This window comes from Xyrauchen texanus, chromosome 26 (genome assembly GCF_025860055.1).
Source record: "Xyrauchen texanus isolate HMW12.3.18 chromosome 26, RBS_HiC_50CHRs, whole genome shotgun sequence".
NCBI classification, from domain to species: domain Eukaryota; kingdom Metazoa; phylum Chordata; class Actinopteri; order Cypriniformes; family Catostomidae; genus Xyrauchen; species Xyrauchen texanus.
Window position 1 is genome coordinate 17,893,682 of NC_068301.1, and position 15,029 is coordinate 17,908,710.

General features: G+C 37.3%; 1 protein-coding gene across 1 annotated transcript; it reads left to right on the forward strand.

Annotated features, from left to right (window-relative positions):
- Positions 1-442: 442 nt before the first annotated feature.
- LOC127619974 (gonadotropin-releasing hormone II receptor-like) lies at positions 443-14,699 on the forward strand. Its single transcript, XM_052093017.1, has 3 exons — positions 443-961; positions 9,401-9,608; positions 13,261-14,699. Exons 1-3 carry the CDS (start codon positions 443-445, stop codon positions 13,665-13,667), a joined length of 1,134 nt encoding a protein of 377 aa, XP_051948977.1. The 3' UTR covers positions 13,668-14,699.
- Positions 14,700-15,029: the final 330 nt, after the last annotated feature.

A 15,029-nucleotide genomic window follows, 5' to 3' on the forward strand; every position in this document is an offset into this window, starting at 1 on the left:
TAAATATATATCTGTTTCACACCCAGACTTATCATATCGCTTCTGAAGAAATGTATTTAATCACTGGAGTCATACGGGTTATTTTTATGCTGCCTTTATGTGCTTTTTGGACCTTCAAAGTTTTGGTACCCATTCTCTTGCATTCTATGGACCTACAGAGCTGAGATCTTTTTCTTGTGTTCAGCAAAAGAAGAAAGTCATACACGTTTGGGATGGCATGAGGGTGAATAAATGATGAGAGAATTTTCATTTTTGGGTGAACTATCTCTTTAATTGATCTGGACAAACAAAATGAGCATCACATCATTCACACATTTTCAAACAGAAATGTTGTATAGTTATAACAATTTGACATTGTGTGAACCCTGTATTCATTTGTGATAATACTGCATTATTTAAAAAAGTTAGGGTTAGGGTTAAACCCTATTTTTCCATTCACAGGATGTCAGGAAACTTGTCTCTCTTGTCAATAAGTCCCACAAGCATTTGGGGAAACTCCTCTGTGTTAATCACCTCCCCTCCTGTCTGGGAGGTGCCCACATTCACTGTGGCTGCTCGTTTCCGCGTGGTGGCCACCATGGTGCTCTTTGTCTTTGCTGCTATCAGTAACCTCTCAGTACTAATCAGTGTTACCAAGGGACGAGGACGCCACCTGGCATCCCACCTGCGGCCTCTCATCGCCAGCCTGGCCACTGCTGACCTGGTCATGACGTTTGTGGTTATGCCACTTGATGCTATTTGGAACATTACAGTGCAGTGGTATGCCGGTGATGCTATGTGCAAACTGCTCTGCTTCCTCAAGCTCTTTGCCATGCACTCCACAGCATTTATCCTGGTAGTGGTGAGTTTAGACAGGCACCATGCCATTCTGCACCCGTTGAAAGCTCTGGATGCCGGCCGCAGGAACAGGAGGATGCTGCTGGCTGCTTGGATCCTCAGCATACTGCTTGCTTCTCCACAGGTACAGTAGGTGAACTAACAAGATGTTATTTTAATGAGTGTTGTCATGTGCGGGATTGGCTTGTTGTAAACCAGCACTAAACTGTCTCAGGGGATTTATAGATGGATGATAATCATTTTGTTTGAAGGCACACATTAAAGCTAAAGTGTGTAATTTCTTTGCCACTAAACATAATTACAAAATAATGATCGACAAACAGACCCGCCCCAAACTCAGACAGTTGATGTATCATGATTTTCAAAAATGGTCTCTGAGCTGGGATAAAAGAAAATATTTTAACATAAAAAAATAAAAAAATCTGATTAAAAAAAAAATCTTGATTTCACTTTTAAAATTTTTCTGTCATTGGTGCAAGCTAAAATAGTTCAATTAAATTAGTAAAATTGTAATACATTTATTTGACTTGAATAAACCAGTTAATTTAGAAGTTAACAAATTAAGCTAATTTTTTTATGTTTACAGTGCATTGGGGTTTAAAGGGGAGTTATACTTTCTCCTAATCCAGCTAATGTTTGTAACTTTTCCAATGTTCAAATACTTTATACAGCTTTATATGCAGATACAACTACAAGTAAAGGCCCAGGTATACCTCGTTTTTGCGCGTTCTGGAATGCATCGCTCTCGGTCGACCGCATCGCATTAGTAAGTATACTTTTCTGACCGCGAACATGTAGGAACGCATTCGACGCATGCACACTACAACTGCTTTGTGACTTTTAGGACAGTCAATGGCCAGCGCACGCGCAGATGACGCACATAGACGAGGACCGCGTGCGTGAGTAAACAAATCTATACGGCCTGCGGTGAAGCGGCGCTGCTGTGCTTATAAGTCACACATATTGTGCGCGGAGGGATCCGCAATGCGCACACCCGAAGTATACCTTGGCCTTAAGCCACTCTGTAAAAACATTTTTTTCAGGTTACTTGCAAAATGTGCTTCATGTGGTCACGTCTTAATGATCTGGCTTTATTCAAGTCAATACAGTTTAGCTTACAAATAAGATTACACCAACATAACTGTATTTTTATGGGTTAGATCAAGTAGAAATAGATGCTTCAGGTAACAATTGCAGGTTATCACTTTTATCAGTGTTGGTGGAATCCCCCTAAAAGTGTAAATACTCTGGCTCTGTGGCACCATCATTGCTCTGCTTGTTTGAGCATCCCGACCAGGGGTGTGCTTCCCAAAAGCATTGTTAGCTAGCTGTGGTCGCAAGTTCCATAGTTACCAACATAGTTCAACAATTTGGTGTTTCCCGAAACATTAGTTACAACAAACATTTGCAAACAGCATCACAAAGTTGTGTGGTTAGAAACATAGTTTCTTGTTAGTTTGATCATTTAACTTCGCTAAGGCTTCTATATCTTTTATTCCATGTACTGTATATCTTTAATTCTGTCAAAACTCATTTACTCTTTTTCAAAATGCGTTTATATATTTTTTAAAATTGCAAATGTGCATATGTGCTCAAGACCCCATCTTTTACAGCATAAGTATCTGTCGTATTACACAGTGAAGGCAGCTTTCGTGTCTTCAGAAGCTTTCTCGTATATAACAGCATTCTGGTGTACATATAAATGAGCATTTATAATTCAATATTTGCAGAAGTTATTACTCCACCCCATGCATGACATTATTAACGACAGCCATACAAAAGAAGGAAAATGTATTGGCTGCATATATATAAAAAAACAAGGCTGAGTTGGTGTGGAAGTTTGATGCATAGCTGTACTAGCTGTACCAATGTAGTCGCGAGTTCAGAACTTGATCCACATTTCCATGTTGCTGAATGTGCCGTTATGTACTGATCCTATGTTGGCATTGTTGGCACAGCTTCATGCAGTTTCTTTGTCCACGATACTGCAGTGAAATCAGAAACAAGTGATTAAGCGTCCCCACATCAATCAGTTATGAAATAAAGTTGGCTTGACGTTCTTGATTCACAAATAGTCGCAAATTTAGGATGTCTATAAAGATACAGCAACATTGGAGCATACAAATCCAAAACATTCACAAACATTTCCATAACATAGAGTATACAACTTCAGTAACATGAGCAAATTACTTACAACTCCAAAGTGCGCATGTAGGTGTCAGCAATAATGCACACCTTTTAGATTTTTTATATAATAAAGATTATTTTATTTTTTTTCAGTTATTTGTAAGCATTTCTATATTCATCAGTATTGTAATAGGCCTTGATGTCGGGATCTAGATTTTATTTAGTGGAAAAGTGGATCAAGTTGTGTTCTGGACTCGTGAATACATTGGTACAGCTAGTAAAAACATGCATCAAACATCCACACCAACCCAGTCTTGTTTTTTTGTTGTTGTATTTTTTAGATATGAAGCCAATAACCTACAAACAAGGATGTCTTAAATAATGCCTAAACTAAAGACTCGGCTAACTAAATTCAGCTGACTCAATACGTGTTTTTACAGACTATGATAATGGCCTCCTCGGACAACACATTGTTTCCTAGAGCTGGCAGAAAATACTCAAAACAGACACAAGCAGTGTATCTATCAACCACAAATAATATAATATTGAGCAGCAGCCATCAGAGTTGCATTGGGATAACGTCACCTCCCCTCTTCGAATGGCTAGAAGAGGTGTTGATCAAGAACTAGTGGACCAATGGGGATGCAAAACACCCACTGATTTTAAAAAAACTCTACTCACAAGTTTTGTAAAATCAAGCACAGGACTTGGAAACAAAAGCAAAGAATTTGTCAGAGAGAACAAAAAACTGTAATATAACCAAGAAAAACATGATTTTGTTTGCAATTCTGATGACTTTAAAAAAATATTAATAATAATTTGCAGCATATTTTAAATAGGTTTATATATTTTTGATTCATGCTTGTTATTTTTTTTATCTGTGCTTATTATTTTGATCTGCGCTTTTTATTTTTTTAATATGCGCTTATTATCTTTCGATGCACGCTTATTATTTTGATTCACACTTATTATTTTTGGATCCTTGACCGCACAACATTTAGCTGGATTTTGATCCCATACACTGCAACGGTCGTCTACACACAGAGGTTTGTGCCGTGTGGAGGGTTTGCAGCTGTTCAGCCTGAATAGCACAGACTGTTTGCGTCATAGAGCGGTGAACAAAAAGTCACCTGTCTGTCAGTGTTGTCAAAAGTGCTTTGCACAACAGGGATGGCCAGAGGGGTGGCCAAGCTTCAATCAGGGGTGGCCACCACCCATGACCACCACGTGTTGAACCAACGTGGTAGTTTCTACGGTTTCAGAAAACAGTCTTCACTAACTAGTTAATTTTTTTTAATGTGCATTGTACTATGGTGGTTAAGCAGTGAGATATATCTTTGTATGGGAAACGCACCCCAGTCTGACATAGTAACATTGGCTCAACCGATGGCTTGAGTTGTGGGTGGACCTATGTGTTTGTTCAACAAATGGCAGATTAAGGATGTGTTTTGAAATTACACACTTCACCTTTAAGGAAGAAAAGTGCTGGATGGCACATATCCAAAATAAATAACATTTTGTTTTGTTTCAAAGTTAATTAAATAAAAATTACGCAGACCGTATTTTTTTTTTCCAAGGATACCACCTTCAGGATACTTTAAGTATACCACACAAAGCATTTCCCTATAGTCATCTAGCATTTCTTTTAAGTAATTAGTTGTGGCTTGAAGAGGTGTAATAACTGACCCTGGATCAGATACTCTTTTGTGAGCACTTGCTTCATTGATTATAAATCTTATTTGTCCTGCTACACTAGTCTCTGGGCATTTTTCTGAAACTTTTAAAAGGCCTGAGTAATTTTCTTCAGTCTGATCTTCTCATCTTCCCCTCTGATAGAAAGGTTTCTCTCCTCGTTCTTAATCCCAGTGATGCACAAGATGTCATTTTTAGCAGCTGTGGATGTGACCATGGCTTTTAAAATCATTAAGAGGGAGACAAAGAAGCCACTCTGAGACAAGGTCAGTTAAGTCAGCCATGGATAATGGGAAAGTGATGTAACTCTGAAGACAAGAGGGTGGGCAGTGAGTTGAATCAATAGATCTATAGTTGCTCTCACTTCCACCTCCACTCCTGTATTCCATGCGCACTCCTCCACAAGTCTGAGAAAAAATTGTGGGGCTTCCCTCTGTCACGCTGTGTGGTACCTGATAAATTGTGTGAGAAAATACAGAGAGGCACACTGAATAGATAAATAATGCCAGCATAGAGCATATCCATTTTCTTTATATGAAAGCACAAGGTGATAACATGGCAAGATTTATTTTAAGTTAATCTAGTCCAACAAGGATAGAATGTTTTTGTGCATTTTTCCTCAGAATTCATTTTACACCACACGGTCCACAGAGGAACTCACATAATGGATTAGTAGCAAGAACAACACAGCTTTCTTACACCAGAACACAACAGAAGCATTCATGACATGAAAACGTTTTGATACTGTTGGGTAGTTGTTGTGAAATACTTTGGGGAAAGTGGCATGTACTGCAGTGTGACACACTATACTGCATCTTAAAAAAAAATTTAAACAGCATTTTGTAAATTCTTTCAATTAAGAGACAACATGAAATATTTGTACTTTTAAAACGTAATTTGACACACTACAGGACCATTTAAAGTTAAATAGTAAAGGCAAAAATGTGAACATTTGTATTTTTAGTTAAATTATATAATACAGTTAAAAGGAATGCATATTTTTAATGCTGTCAGCCGATACAAGTTTTTATCACAATTAATTGCATAATTGTTCATAGTTAATCTTGATTAATCTCATATTTTAAAACGCTGAAATTTGACACTGTATATACAACTTTTCTTGTCAAAATGCATTTCTTTCTTTTTATAGGAAAGAAAACTAAAAAATATGTAACAATTTTAATGTTTTATTAACATTTTTCAAACATAGAAATGCACTATAATAGCACCAGTTCAAGTAACAGTAAATGTTTCCTGAAGTTTAAGTGGGAGTTTGACTAATTGAAAGAACTAGTCTCCCCATAGGTTGCATTTTCAGTGCTATGGGCATTAAATCTCTTATTCTCACATCCTCCACAATACTAATCAGCTGGCAGACTGTGTCTATTCACTTTGCTGCAGCAATTGGCAGCCATGTTCTTGATTTCCATCAGGGCTTCAACGGCAACGCCAAGTGCCGCTTTGAACACCACATGAAAAGCGGTGCAGTCAATAACGTCTCATTCTGTGTTTTTGCAATAGTAAAGACTTGACCTCCTTCTGTGGTAATTAAATTGCACCTTACAGAGGCTGCAAAGTACCGTACTTGCTTTCTGTGATAAGTCTTGGTTTTTACACACAAATAGCGTTAAGATATCTTTTCCCATCGCTGTTTTTTGTGTGTTGTGTTGTGTGCATCAAAGCAATGACTACTGAAGGACACATCACAAAAGTTCCGCTCTCGTCCCACCAGTGTTTTTGCTGGTTTATGCACTATTAACATTAAATGTGCTAATTGCGATTAAGAAAAAGTAATGTGTTAAATGTTTTCAGTTAATCGCATGCGTTAAAATGTTAATTTTGACAGCTCTACATATCTATCAACTGTAAACCTAACCGTCAGTGGAGTAAAATGATCATTTTAGAGGGAAAATGCAACCTTCGAATCATGCTCCCTATTGTTCATATGAATATGATTACTTCCTGGTTCCCACCAGACCAGAACCAATGTCTCAGAGGTTGCTCACACAATGAACTATGAGTAGCACTGGAGGGAAATGTGCTCACACAAGTATTGATGCAAAAATATCTGATCGGGGACATTACTTAGTGTTTTGGTTGATAAAATAAATAAAAACATTTGAAAGCAACGTGTCGATTTCAGTATACTGAGGGTCTGTTGCCTCATTTTCTTGGACATTTTCTTGATTTCCGTTATGAATGATAATGATTTCTACTGAGTTTATTATAGATATGGCTAAATTGGTACTTACGAGAATTACGAGAGAATTTTTCTTACATTTTTTTTTTTTTACAGAAAGGGACAGCCATGGTGCCACAATGGTCAATGATTATGTTAATAATCTATATTTGTGCTATTTGGAGGAAAAATGCATTTTTAAGAACAATCCATTTTTTGCAAACAGTATTCTGTTTAAGAAATACATTATTCATTATTCATTATTTTTTAAATGAAAAAGGCTAAATATTTTTTGCTTTATTTATGAATTGCCTAAGATCCTCCATCAAATTTACACATGACAAATGTGTTTTTCGTCATTTTAAGTCTGCTAAACATTTGTTTAAAGATTTCAAGTTCTTGTGGATTGAGAGGATTCACATAGAACTGGTGTTGATCAGGAATATGTTGCAGATATTCAGTGTATATTCTGTATAAAAAACATTACAGAGAGAGGCATTTTGGATATTTGAATTGAAATCCTTAGCTATAGGTGGATTGAATGAGGAGATGAGTCTTGTTTGGGGAGATGCTATTTGTATTTATTTATTTTTTTATTCTGCAATGTCTAAAATATTTAAGCTTTGGCACTTTAAGAGTAAAATCAGGTTCAGTTGGTCTCAATTCCTGATTAGATGTCTATAAAGAAAAGATGTATTGTTGTTTAAAGGGGACCTATTATGCAAAATTTTTTTGTTTGTACATAAATGTGAGTCGGCAGTGTGTGTACACAACCACCCTACAATGTTAAAAGTCCAACCACTCCTCTTTCTTATATTTCTATTAATCAAAAACAGTGTGTCAAAATGAATGGCTTTTGTTTCTGCTCTGAAGTGATGTCATGTTAGAGCGGCCTCAACCACGACTGGTGATGGACTCCACCCTATTATCTTAGAGATCCTTCCCTGAGAGATCTACACACAGTACACCATTTTTTTCCATGCTGGAGCAGATAAAGTGCGACGAATAATGTCTTAGCTTCATAAGCGTCATAAGTATTCTGTTGTTGGCTGTAAAATTGAACATAAGAGTCTTGCAGTAGACAAATTTTGTTTTTGAAGGAAACGTGCCCCAAAACATACAAAAATGTGTGTATGTTTGTGCAAATTATTTTACACCGCACTGCTTTGTGAATGAGTGTCAATATAAAGCAGGATTTTCAATTTGTTTTATTCTCAAGCATGGATCAGTACCAACTGTTCATGTTCCAGCTTTATATCCTGAAGATGCAAGTATCACACTTTGTATTTTGTGACTGTTTACAAATCGCCTTTCCGAATGTGCTTGTTAGCTGATTCCATGGCTAATGCAGCTAAAGTTACCATTGTCTCTGATTGTATTCAAGGAGACCAGAGCCATGTTGTTATTTTTAGCTTACTGTCTGTATAATTCATAACCGCACCTTTATTATGCACAATACAGTAAGGTGATTGTCTTTTTAAAAAATATGTAAGTTTTCTGTGAACATAAGAGAGTTGTACTAAAAGTGGAATGTTTACTCGCAAAGGTCAGCACATCTGCACAACATATCAGTACTACGAGGGATGTTGGTTGCCAGACTGACTCACCACAACTGTGTAGTGTCAATTGACCATTCAGAAACGTCCTGTTTCATTCTCACAGTTGTGACTTCTGCCGGAGTCTCTCCTTCTTCAGTGTCCGACTCTGGTTCATTTGGCTGAACTTTGGTATTTACACTGTCAGTCATATTGGTTATGATTTGTTGTTGCTATAGTATATGTAGTATGCTGTAGTGACCGTCATCGACGAGCCTCTTCTTTTTATATAAAAGTTTTTTGCCAGTTTCTGTAAAACCTGCTAAATAAACATTAGCTAGCAATACTATGTAAAACTTTAACTAAATATCAATCACTTTTTTTGCCAATTCTGTTGCTTGTGAAACATCTGCCTGAAGTAATGTAAGGCAGAGAGCAGATTTTTTTTTTTTTTACTCTGTTCACGAGCTGTAAAGACACAGCCCTCTTCCTGAAAGGGTCGGAGAGCAGCAGCTCATTTCCACTGCACACACAAAAACCACGTGTTTTTGATTACACACAAAAAGAGACATTGATAACATGGTATAATAAATGATCTGTGGGGTATTTTGAGCTGAAACTTCACAGACACATTGGGGACACAAGAGACTTATATTACATATTGTAAAAAGGGGCATAATAGGTCTCCTTTAAGGGTGAGCACTAAAGAAAGTGATGTACTGAAACGTTTGCTCATGTTGGATTCACTTTTAATTCACTGCCCTTTGCACTTTTTTCAATATGTACATTGAAAATAAAAAAACAGATATGTTTGCTAGACCTTATTAGTCATTCTTTTTTATGCTTTTCTTTATTGTTCAGCATAGTTCTGAAGTCAACCTGACAATATCATGTTTAATCAGAAGTTTACAAAGTGATTAAGCTGCAAGTGCCCAGATAAACAAAAGTCAATTAATGTTCTTTTTAGTGATTTCTCTTAAACAAAAGCTCTCTCCTTATCAACTCCTGTTTTCTTTTTTCATTCTTTCAGTTGTTTATTTTCAGGGCAATTAAAGCTAAAGAAGTAGACTTTGTGCAGTGTGTCACACATGGAAGCTTCCAGCAGCGCTGGCAGGAGACAGCCTACAACATGTTCCACTTTGTCACCCTCTATGTGTTCCCTCTGCTTGTCATGAGCTTCTGCTACACTCGAATCCTGGTGGAAATCAACCGCCAGATGCCCCGTGGTAAAGGAAAAGGTAATTTGCAGTGTTCTCATGTAATAACTATGGCTGCTATGTAAGCTATTCTTTGTAAGTAGTGTAGCTAGGTGAAAATAATTGTATTTTATTATGTTAAAAAAAATGGTATAAAGCTACATTTTCCAATTAATCACGATCTCCATTTGAACCATCCCGATTTCAATTTTTTTATTCTTTGCAATGTTTGGCTGCTAGATCTTTTCACTGCATGTTGAGAGTAAAAGTTTGGTTTGACTCGTTCTGTGTAATGTGTGTCCAAAAATCCAATCCATTTGTCATTGAATAATGTTTTTTTAATCAACCTGGTCTCGTAGTGAAAACGTGAATCCATTTACCATTTTTGCAAAACTTGTTATTCGTGTCACCAGGTACAATTCCCTGCAGTTTCCAGGAGAAATGAACACTAGAGGTGCTATAACATCTGTGTGTTTTATTCACTTTCACTCAAATCATGACTTCATTGGCTAATTATGACTTTATAAACACTTATTTTTCTCCCTTTTACTCAGACCTTGCTTTGTTATGATATCGAGACATTTTTATTCTAATGCATCTTTTGAAAAATTATATTTATATATACAGTGGGTACGGAAAGTATTCAGACCCCCTTAAATTTTTCACTCTTTGTTATATTGCAGCCATTTGCTAAAATCATTTAAGTTCATTTTTTTTCCTCATTATTGTACACACAGCACCCCATATTGACAGAAAAACACAGAATTGTTGACATTTTTGCACATTTATTAAAAAAGAAAAACTGAAATATCACATGGTCCTAAGTATTCAGACCCTTTGTTCAGTATTTAGTAGAAGCACCCTTTTGATCTAATACAGCCATGAGTCTTTTTGGGAAAGATGCAACAAGTTTTTCACATCTGGATTTGGGTATCCTCTGCCATTCCTCCTTGCAGATCCTCTCCAGTTCTGTCAGGTTGGATGGTAAACGTTGGTGGACAGCCATTTTCAGGTCTCTCCAGAGATGCTCAATTGGGTTTAAGTCAGGGCTCTGTCTGGGCCATTCAAGAACAGTCACGGAGTTGTTGTGAAGCCACTCCTTCGTTATTTTAGCGGTGTGCTTAGGGTCATTGTCTTGTTGGAAGGTGAACCTTCGACCCAGTTTGAGGTCCAGAGCACTCTGGAGAAGGTTTTCGTCCAGGATATCCCTGTACTTGGCCGCATTCATCTTTCCCTCGATTGCAACCAGTCGTCCTGTCCCTGCAGCTGAAAAACACCCCCACAGCATGATGCTGCTACCACCATGCTTCACTGTTGAGACTGTATTGGACAGGTGATGAGCAGTGCCTGGTTTTCTCCACACATACCGCTTAGAACTTTTTGGCCTTAATTCTATCTTGGACTCATCAGACCAGAGAATCTTATTTATCACCATCTTGGAGTCCTTCAGGTGTTTTTTAGCAAACTCCAAGCAGGCTTTCATGTGTCTTGTACTGAGGAGAGGCTTCCGTCGGGCCACTCTGCCATAAAGCCCCGACTGGTGGATGGCTGCAGTGATGGTTGACTTACTACAACTTTCTCCCATCTCCCGACTGCATCTCATGAGCTCAGCCACAGTGATCTTTGGGTTATTCTTTACCTCTCTCACCAAGGCTCTTCTCCCCTGATAGCTCAGTTTGGCCGGACGGCCAGCTCTAGGAAGGGTTCTGGTCATCCCAAACGTCTTCCATTTAAGGATTATGGAGGCCACTGTGCTCTTATGAACCTTAAGGGCATCAGAAATTTTTTTGTAACCTTGGCCAGATCTGTGCCTTGCCACAATTCTGTCTCTGAGCTCTTCAGGCAGTTCCTTTGACCTCATGATTCTCATTTGCTCTGACATGCACTGTGAGCTGTTAGGTCTTATATAGACAGGTGTGTGGCTTTCCTAATCAAGTCCAATCAGTATAATCAAACACAACTGGACTCAATTGAAGGTGTAGAACCATCTCAAGGATGATCAGAAGAAATGGACAGCACCTGAGTTAAATATATGACTGTCACAGCAAAGGGTCTGAATACTTAGGACCATGTGATATTTCAGTTTTTCTTTTTTAATAAATGTGCAAAAATGTCAACAATTCTGTGTTTTTCTGTCAATATGGGGTGCTGTGTGTACAATAATGAGGAAAAAAAATGAACTTAGATGATTTTAGCAAATGGCTGCAATATAACAAAGAGTGAAAAATTTAAGGGGGTCTGAATACTTTCCGTACCCACTGTATACATATTAATGCTTGTATTACAGACCCATCAACATCTATACACTTATTCCAACATGATTACCTTGGTGGTAGCTCTCCTCATAGACCATTCGACTTTCTACTTGGACGACTGCAGTTCAAAACCAGACAAGAATTCAAGCTGACACGTGACACAAATTGATGTGGTTTCTTCAGATAATTTGCTTTTCATTTTGCTTCTGCATTTTAAAATACTACCGTTAAGGTTAGGTGTTGGTTAAGCGTAAGGATGTTGGTTTTTTTAAACTCTCATTTCTCTTTTCGGACACTATTTGTTAAGTTTAAGGTAACTTTATAGTTTAGGGAGGTACGTTTTAATAAAACCATCTAAAATTTACCTCAAAACCTTGTCTGAAAACATCCTAATTTTTCTCAGTTTTGGCACCCCTGCTTGACATTTCACTTGAAAAGTGCATCCAAATGTGTTATGAAGCACATCATTTCTGTTTTGCAAAAATGTTGCTATGCTCACGTACATTTCATGAGACCAGGCTGAAATGTGCCAAGTTAGAAGATCCTCAATACAATTAACAGCATTAGCTAAGATACATTTTCTTTCATATGTAATCAAAATGGACATTATAACTAAAATATCCCTGAAATATAATTGATTATTATCATTAATGTAATTAATAAGCAACATTAATGATAATGTAAAAAATGTAGTCTTTGGTACTTATCTTTGATTTTGTGTCGATGAAGGTGCTGTGAGGGTACCTATAGCAAAAAGGTAGGGAAACACTGACTTAGAACAAGACGAGGATGAGTAAATAATGAATTAATTTTAATTTTGGGGTGAACTATCCCTTTAAGCTAATGGCCATAACAAGAATAAGCCATAACCAGGTTTCTATAAATCTAAATATGACAAATGTATGCCTGTATTAATCAGAAATATTTTATTCAAAATATCCAATGAACATTCATATATTTCTGCACATGCCAAGGAAAGGTAATTCTATGTGATTTTAGATATAGACAGTTCTGAAACACATCTTTAGAGCAAGGATAATACAACATTTGTGACTAACATTTTACAGACATTAAAAGAAACTTCATGGCCTAAATTTGTATTTGAATTTATTTTGTGTTATTGTTATTAATCCTCAATTGATAATGGGAAATTAATGAATTGATTAAATTACTTTCCAATTTACTAAAATGCAGCATAATAAATGGCAAGAGAGAGCATGTCCAAAAGAGAATAGAAAATAATGTGCATGTCTTAATTTAGTCAGATTAAGCTGATTACATGTATATATATACAGGAATATTCTATTAGCTATGGTGCGGGTAAATGTCTTTTTTAGAATTAAGGCTTAACCAGAATATGGTCCTTAATTGGAAAATTATGTAAACTTGGTCATTGCCATACTGTATGTCGCTAGTCCTAAAGTATTTTGCATTTCTAGGTGAGGAACCTTGTCTGAGATGCAGTGGAATGGACATAATCCCAAAAGCACGAATGAAGACCCTAAAGATGACCATCATTATTGTGGCATCCTTTGTTGTGTGCTGGACTCCCTACTACCTCCTTGGCATCTGGTACTGGTTCCAGCCTCGTATGCTGCAGGTGATGCCAGAATACGTCCATCATGCACTCTTTGTCTTCGGCAACCTCAACACATGCTGCGATCCGGTCATATATGGCTTCTTCACGCCTTCGTTCCGAGCAGACATAACCAGCTGCTTTTGTAGAAGGACTCATAATTCTTCCCCCAAATCATTGGACAGACTCTCTGCCAGGAGAGGGGGGGCAAGTATAGAAGCTGAGTCAGACCTCAGAAGTGGTGACCAGCCCTGTGGACAACAACCATAGCGGGCCAATACACCTCCATGGAGCCTTGGAGTGACTACCATTTATTATTTCAGGCATAGACAGATTTGCCTGTTCATGGAATTTAACCCTTTGGATATTAATTATATAAGGGGACTTTCACTCTGTCCAGACATCTGTAAATGCTGCCGGTGGTGTAATTAGAATCTGTGCAAGCATGATGTGTTTGCTTGAATTCAGCTTTGATCCACTTAAAGGGATAGCTGACCCAGAAATGAAAATTCTATAATTCTGTGAAACCTGTGATGACTGTATTTCATCCATGGAACACAAAAGGAAAATGGTATTGGAAAATGGAATTCTCGTCAAATGAACATTACAATAACTAGATTTTTGCAAACTGAGTTTCCTGGTGAAATGAACACTAGAGGCATTACAATACTATGCATTTTATTGACTTTCACACAAATCACGGGTACTATGGCTGTTCATGACTTTAGAAACACTTGACTTTAGTTTTTTCGCGCTATTATTCACACCCTGCTATGTTATCAAAACACTTTACAGTTTACAGCTTGTATTACAGACCCACCTACTATTACACATTTATTCCAATGTGATTAGCTTCTGTGGTAGCTCACCTGATAGAGTGTTGGACTTTCTGCAGCCAAACATGTAATCAAGCACGTAATTTTGGTTTGTTGCCAATTGTCACGTAAATTTCATGAGATCAAGCTGTTCACATTTATTGTATGGAAAAAAGATGCAATGAAAGTCAATGGTCACTAAAGTTCACATTCTGCTTCTGTTGTGCTTCACAACAAAAAATAAATAATTCATTCAGGTCTAGAAGAACATAAGGGTGAGAAAAATGTAACACATTTTTGGGTGAACTATCCCTTTAATATCTGACTGGGAATTGAACATACATGTAGATCAGCAACAGTCTAAGAATCACAGTATGGTCTCAAGTTTGGATATCTTATTACGAGATGCAAGTACTCACAGATATTTGCATGTGAAGGACCAAATGGTGGCCCATTGCCTCAGGCAAAACCTTAAATGTGAGATATTTGCCTGTCTGGAACAGGGGAATAAATACACAGTGCCTCATTTGTAGTCTACATGTATAACAACTGATGTGTTTGGAGTCTGTTGACAAGGATCTCTAATTAATTATAGCTCAGAGTTCAGAGCTATGACCCCAGCTAAAAGCTTCTCTAACCCGCTTCTGTGACATATCCTTTCTGCTTCCTGTTTTAGAATGTCACTTAATGTCAAAATTGTTGCCTTGGCAAACAAATTATTCATTCAAAAAATGCTGTTGTGAATGTTCAGCTTTGTTCAGGTGTGTTTTTCTGAATCACAATAAGCAATGTTCACAAAAACAGTGCTTAGCATTGA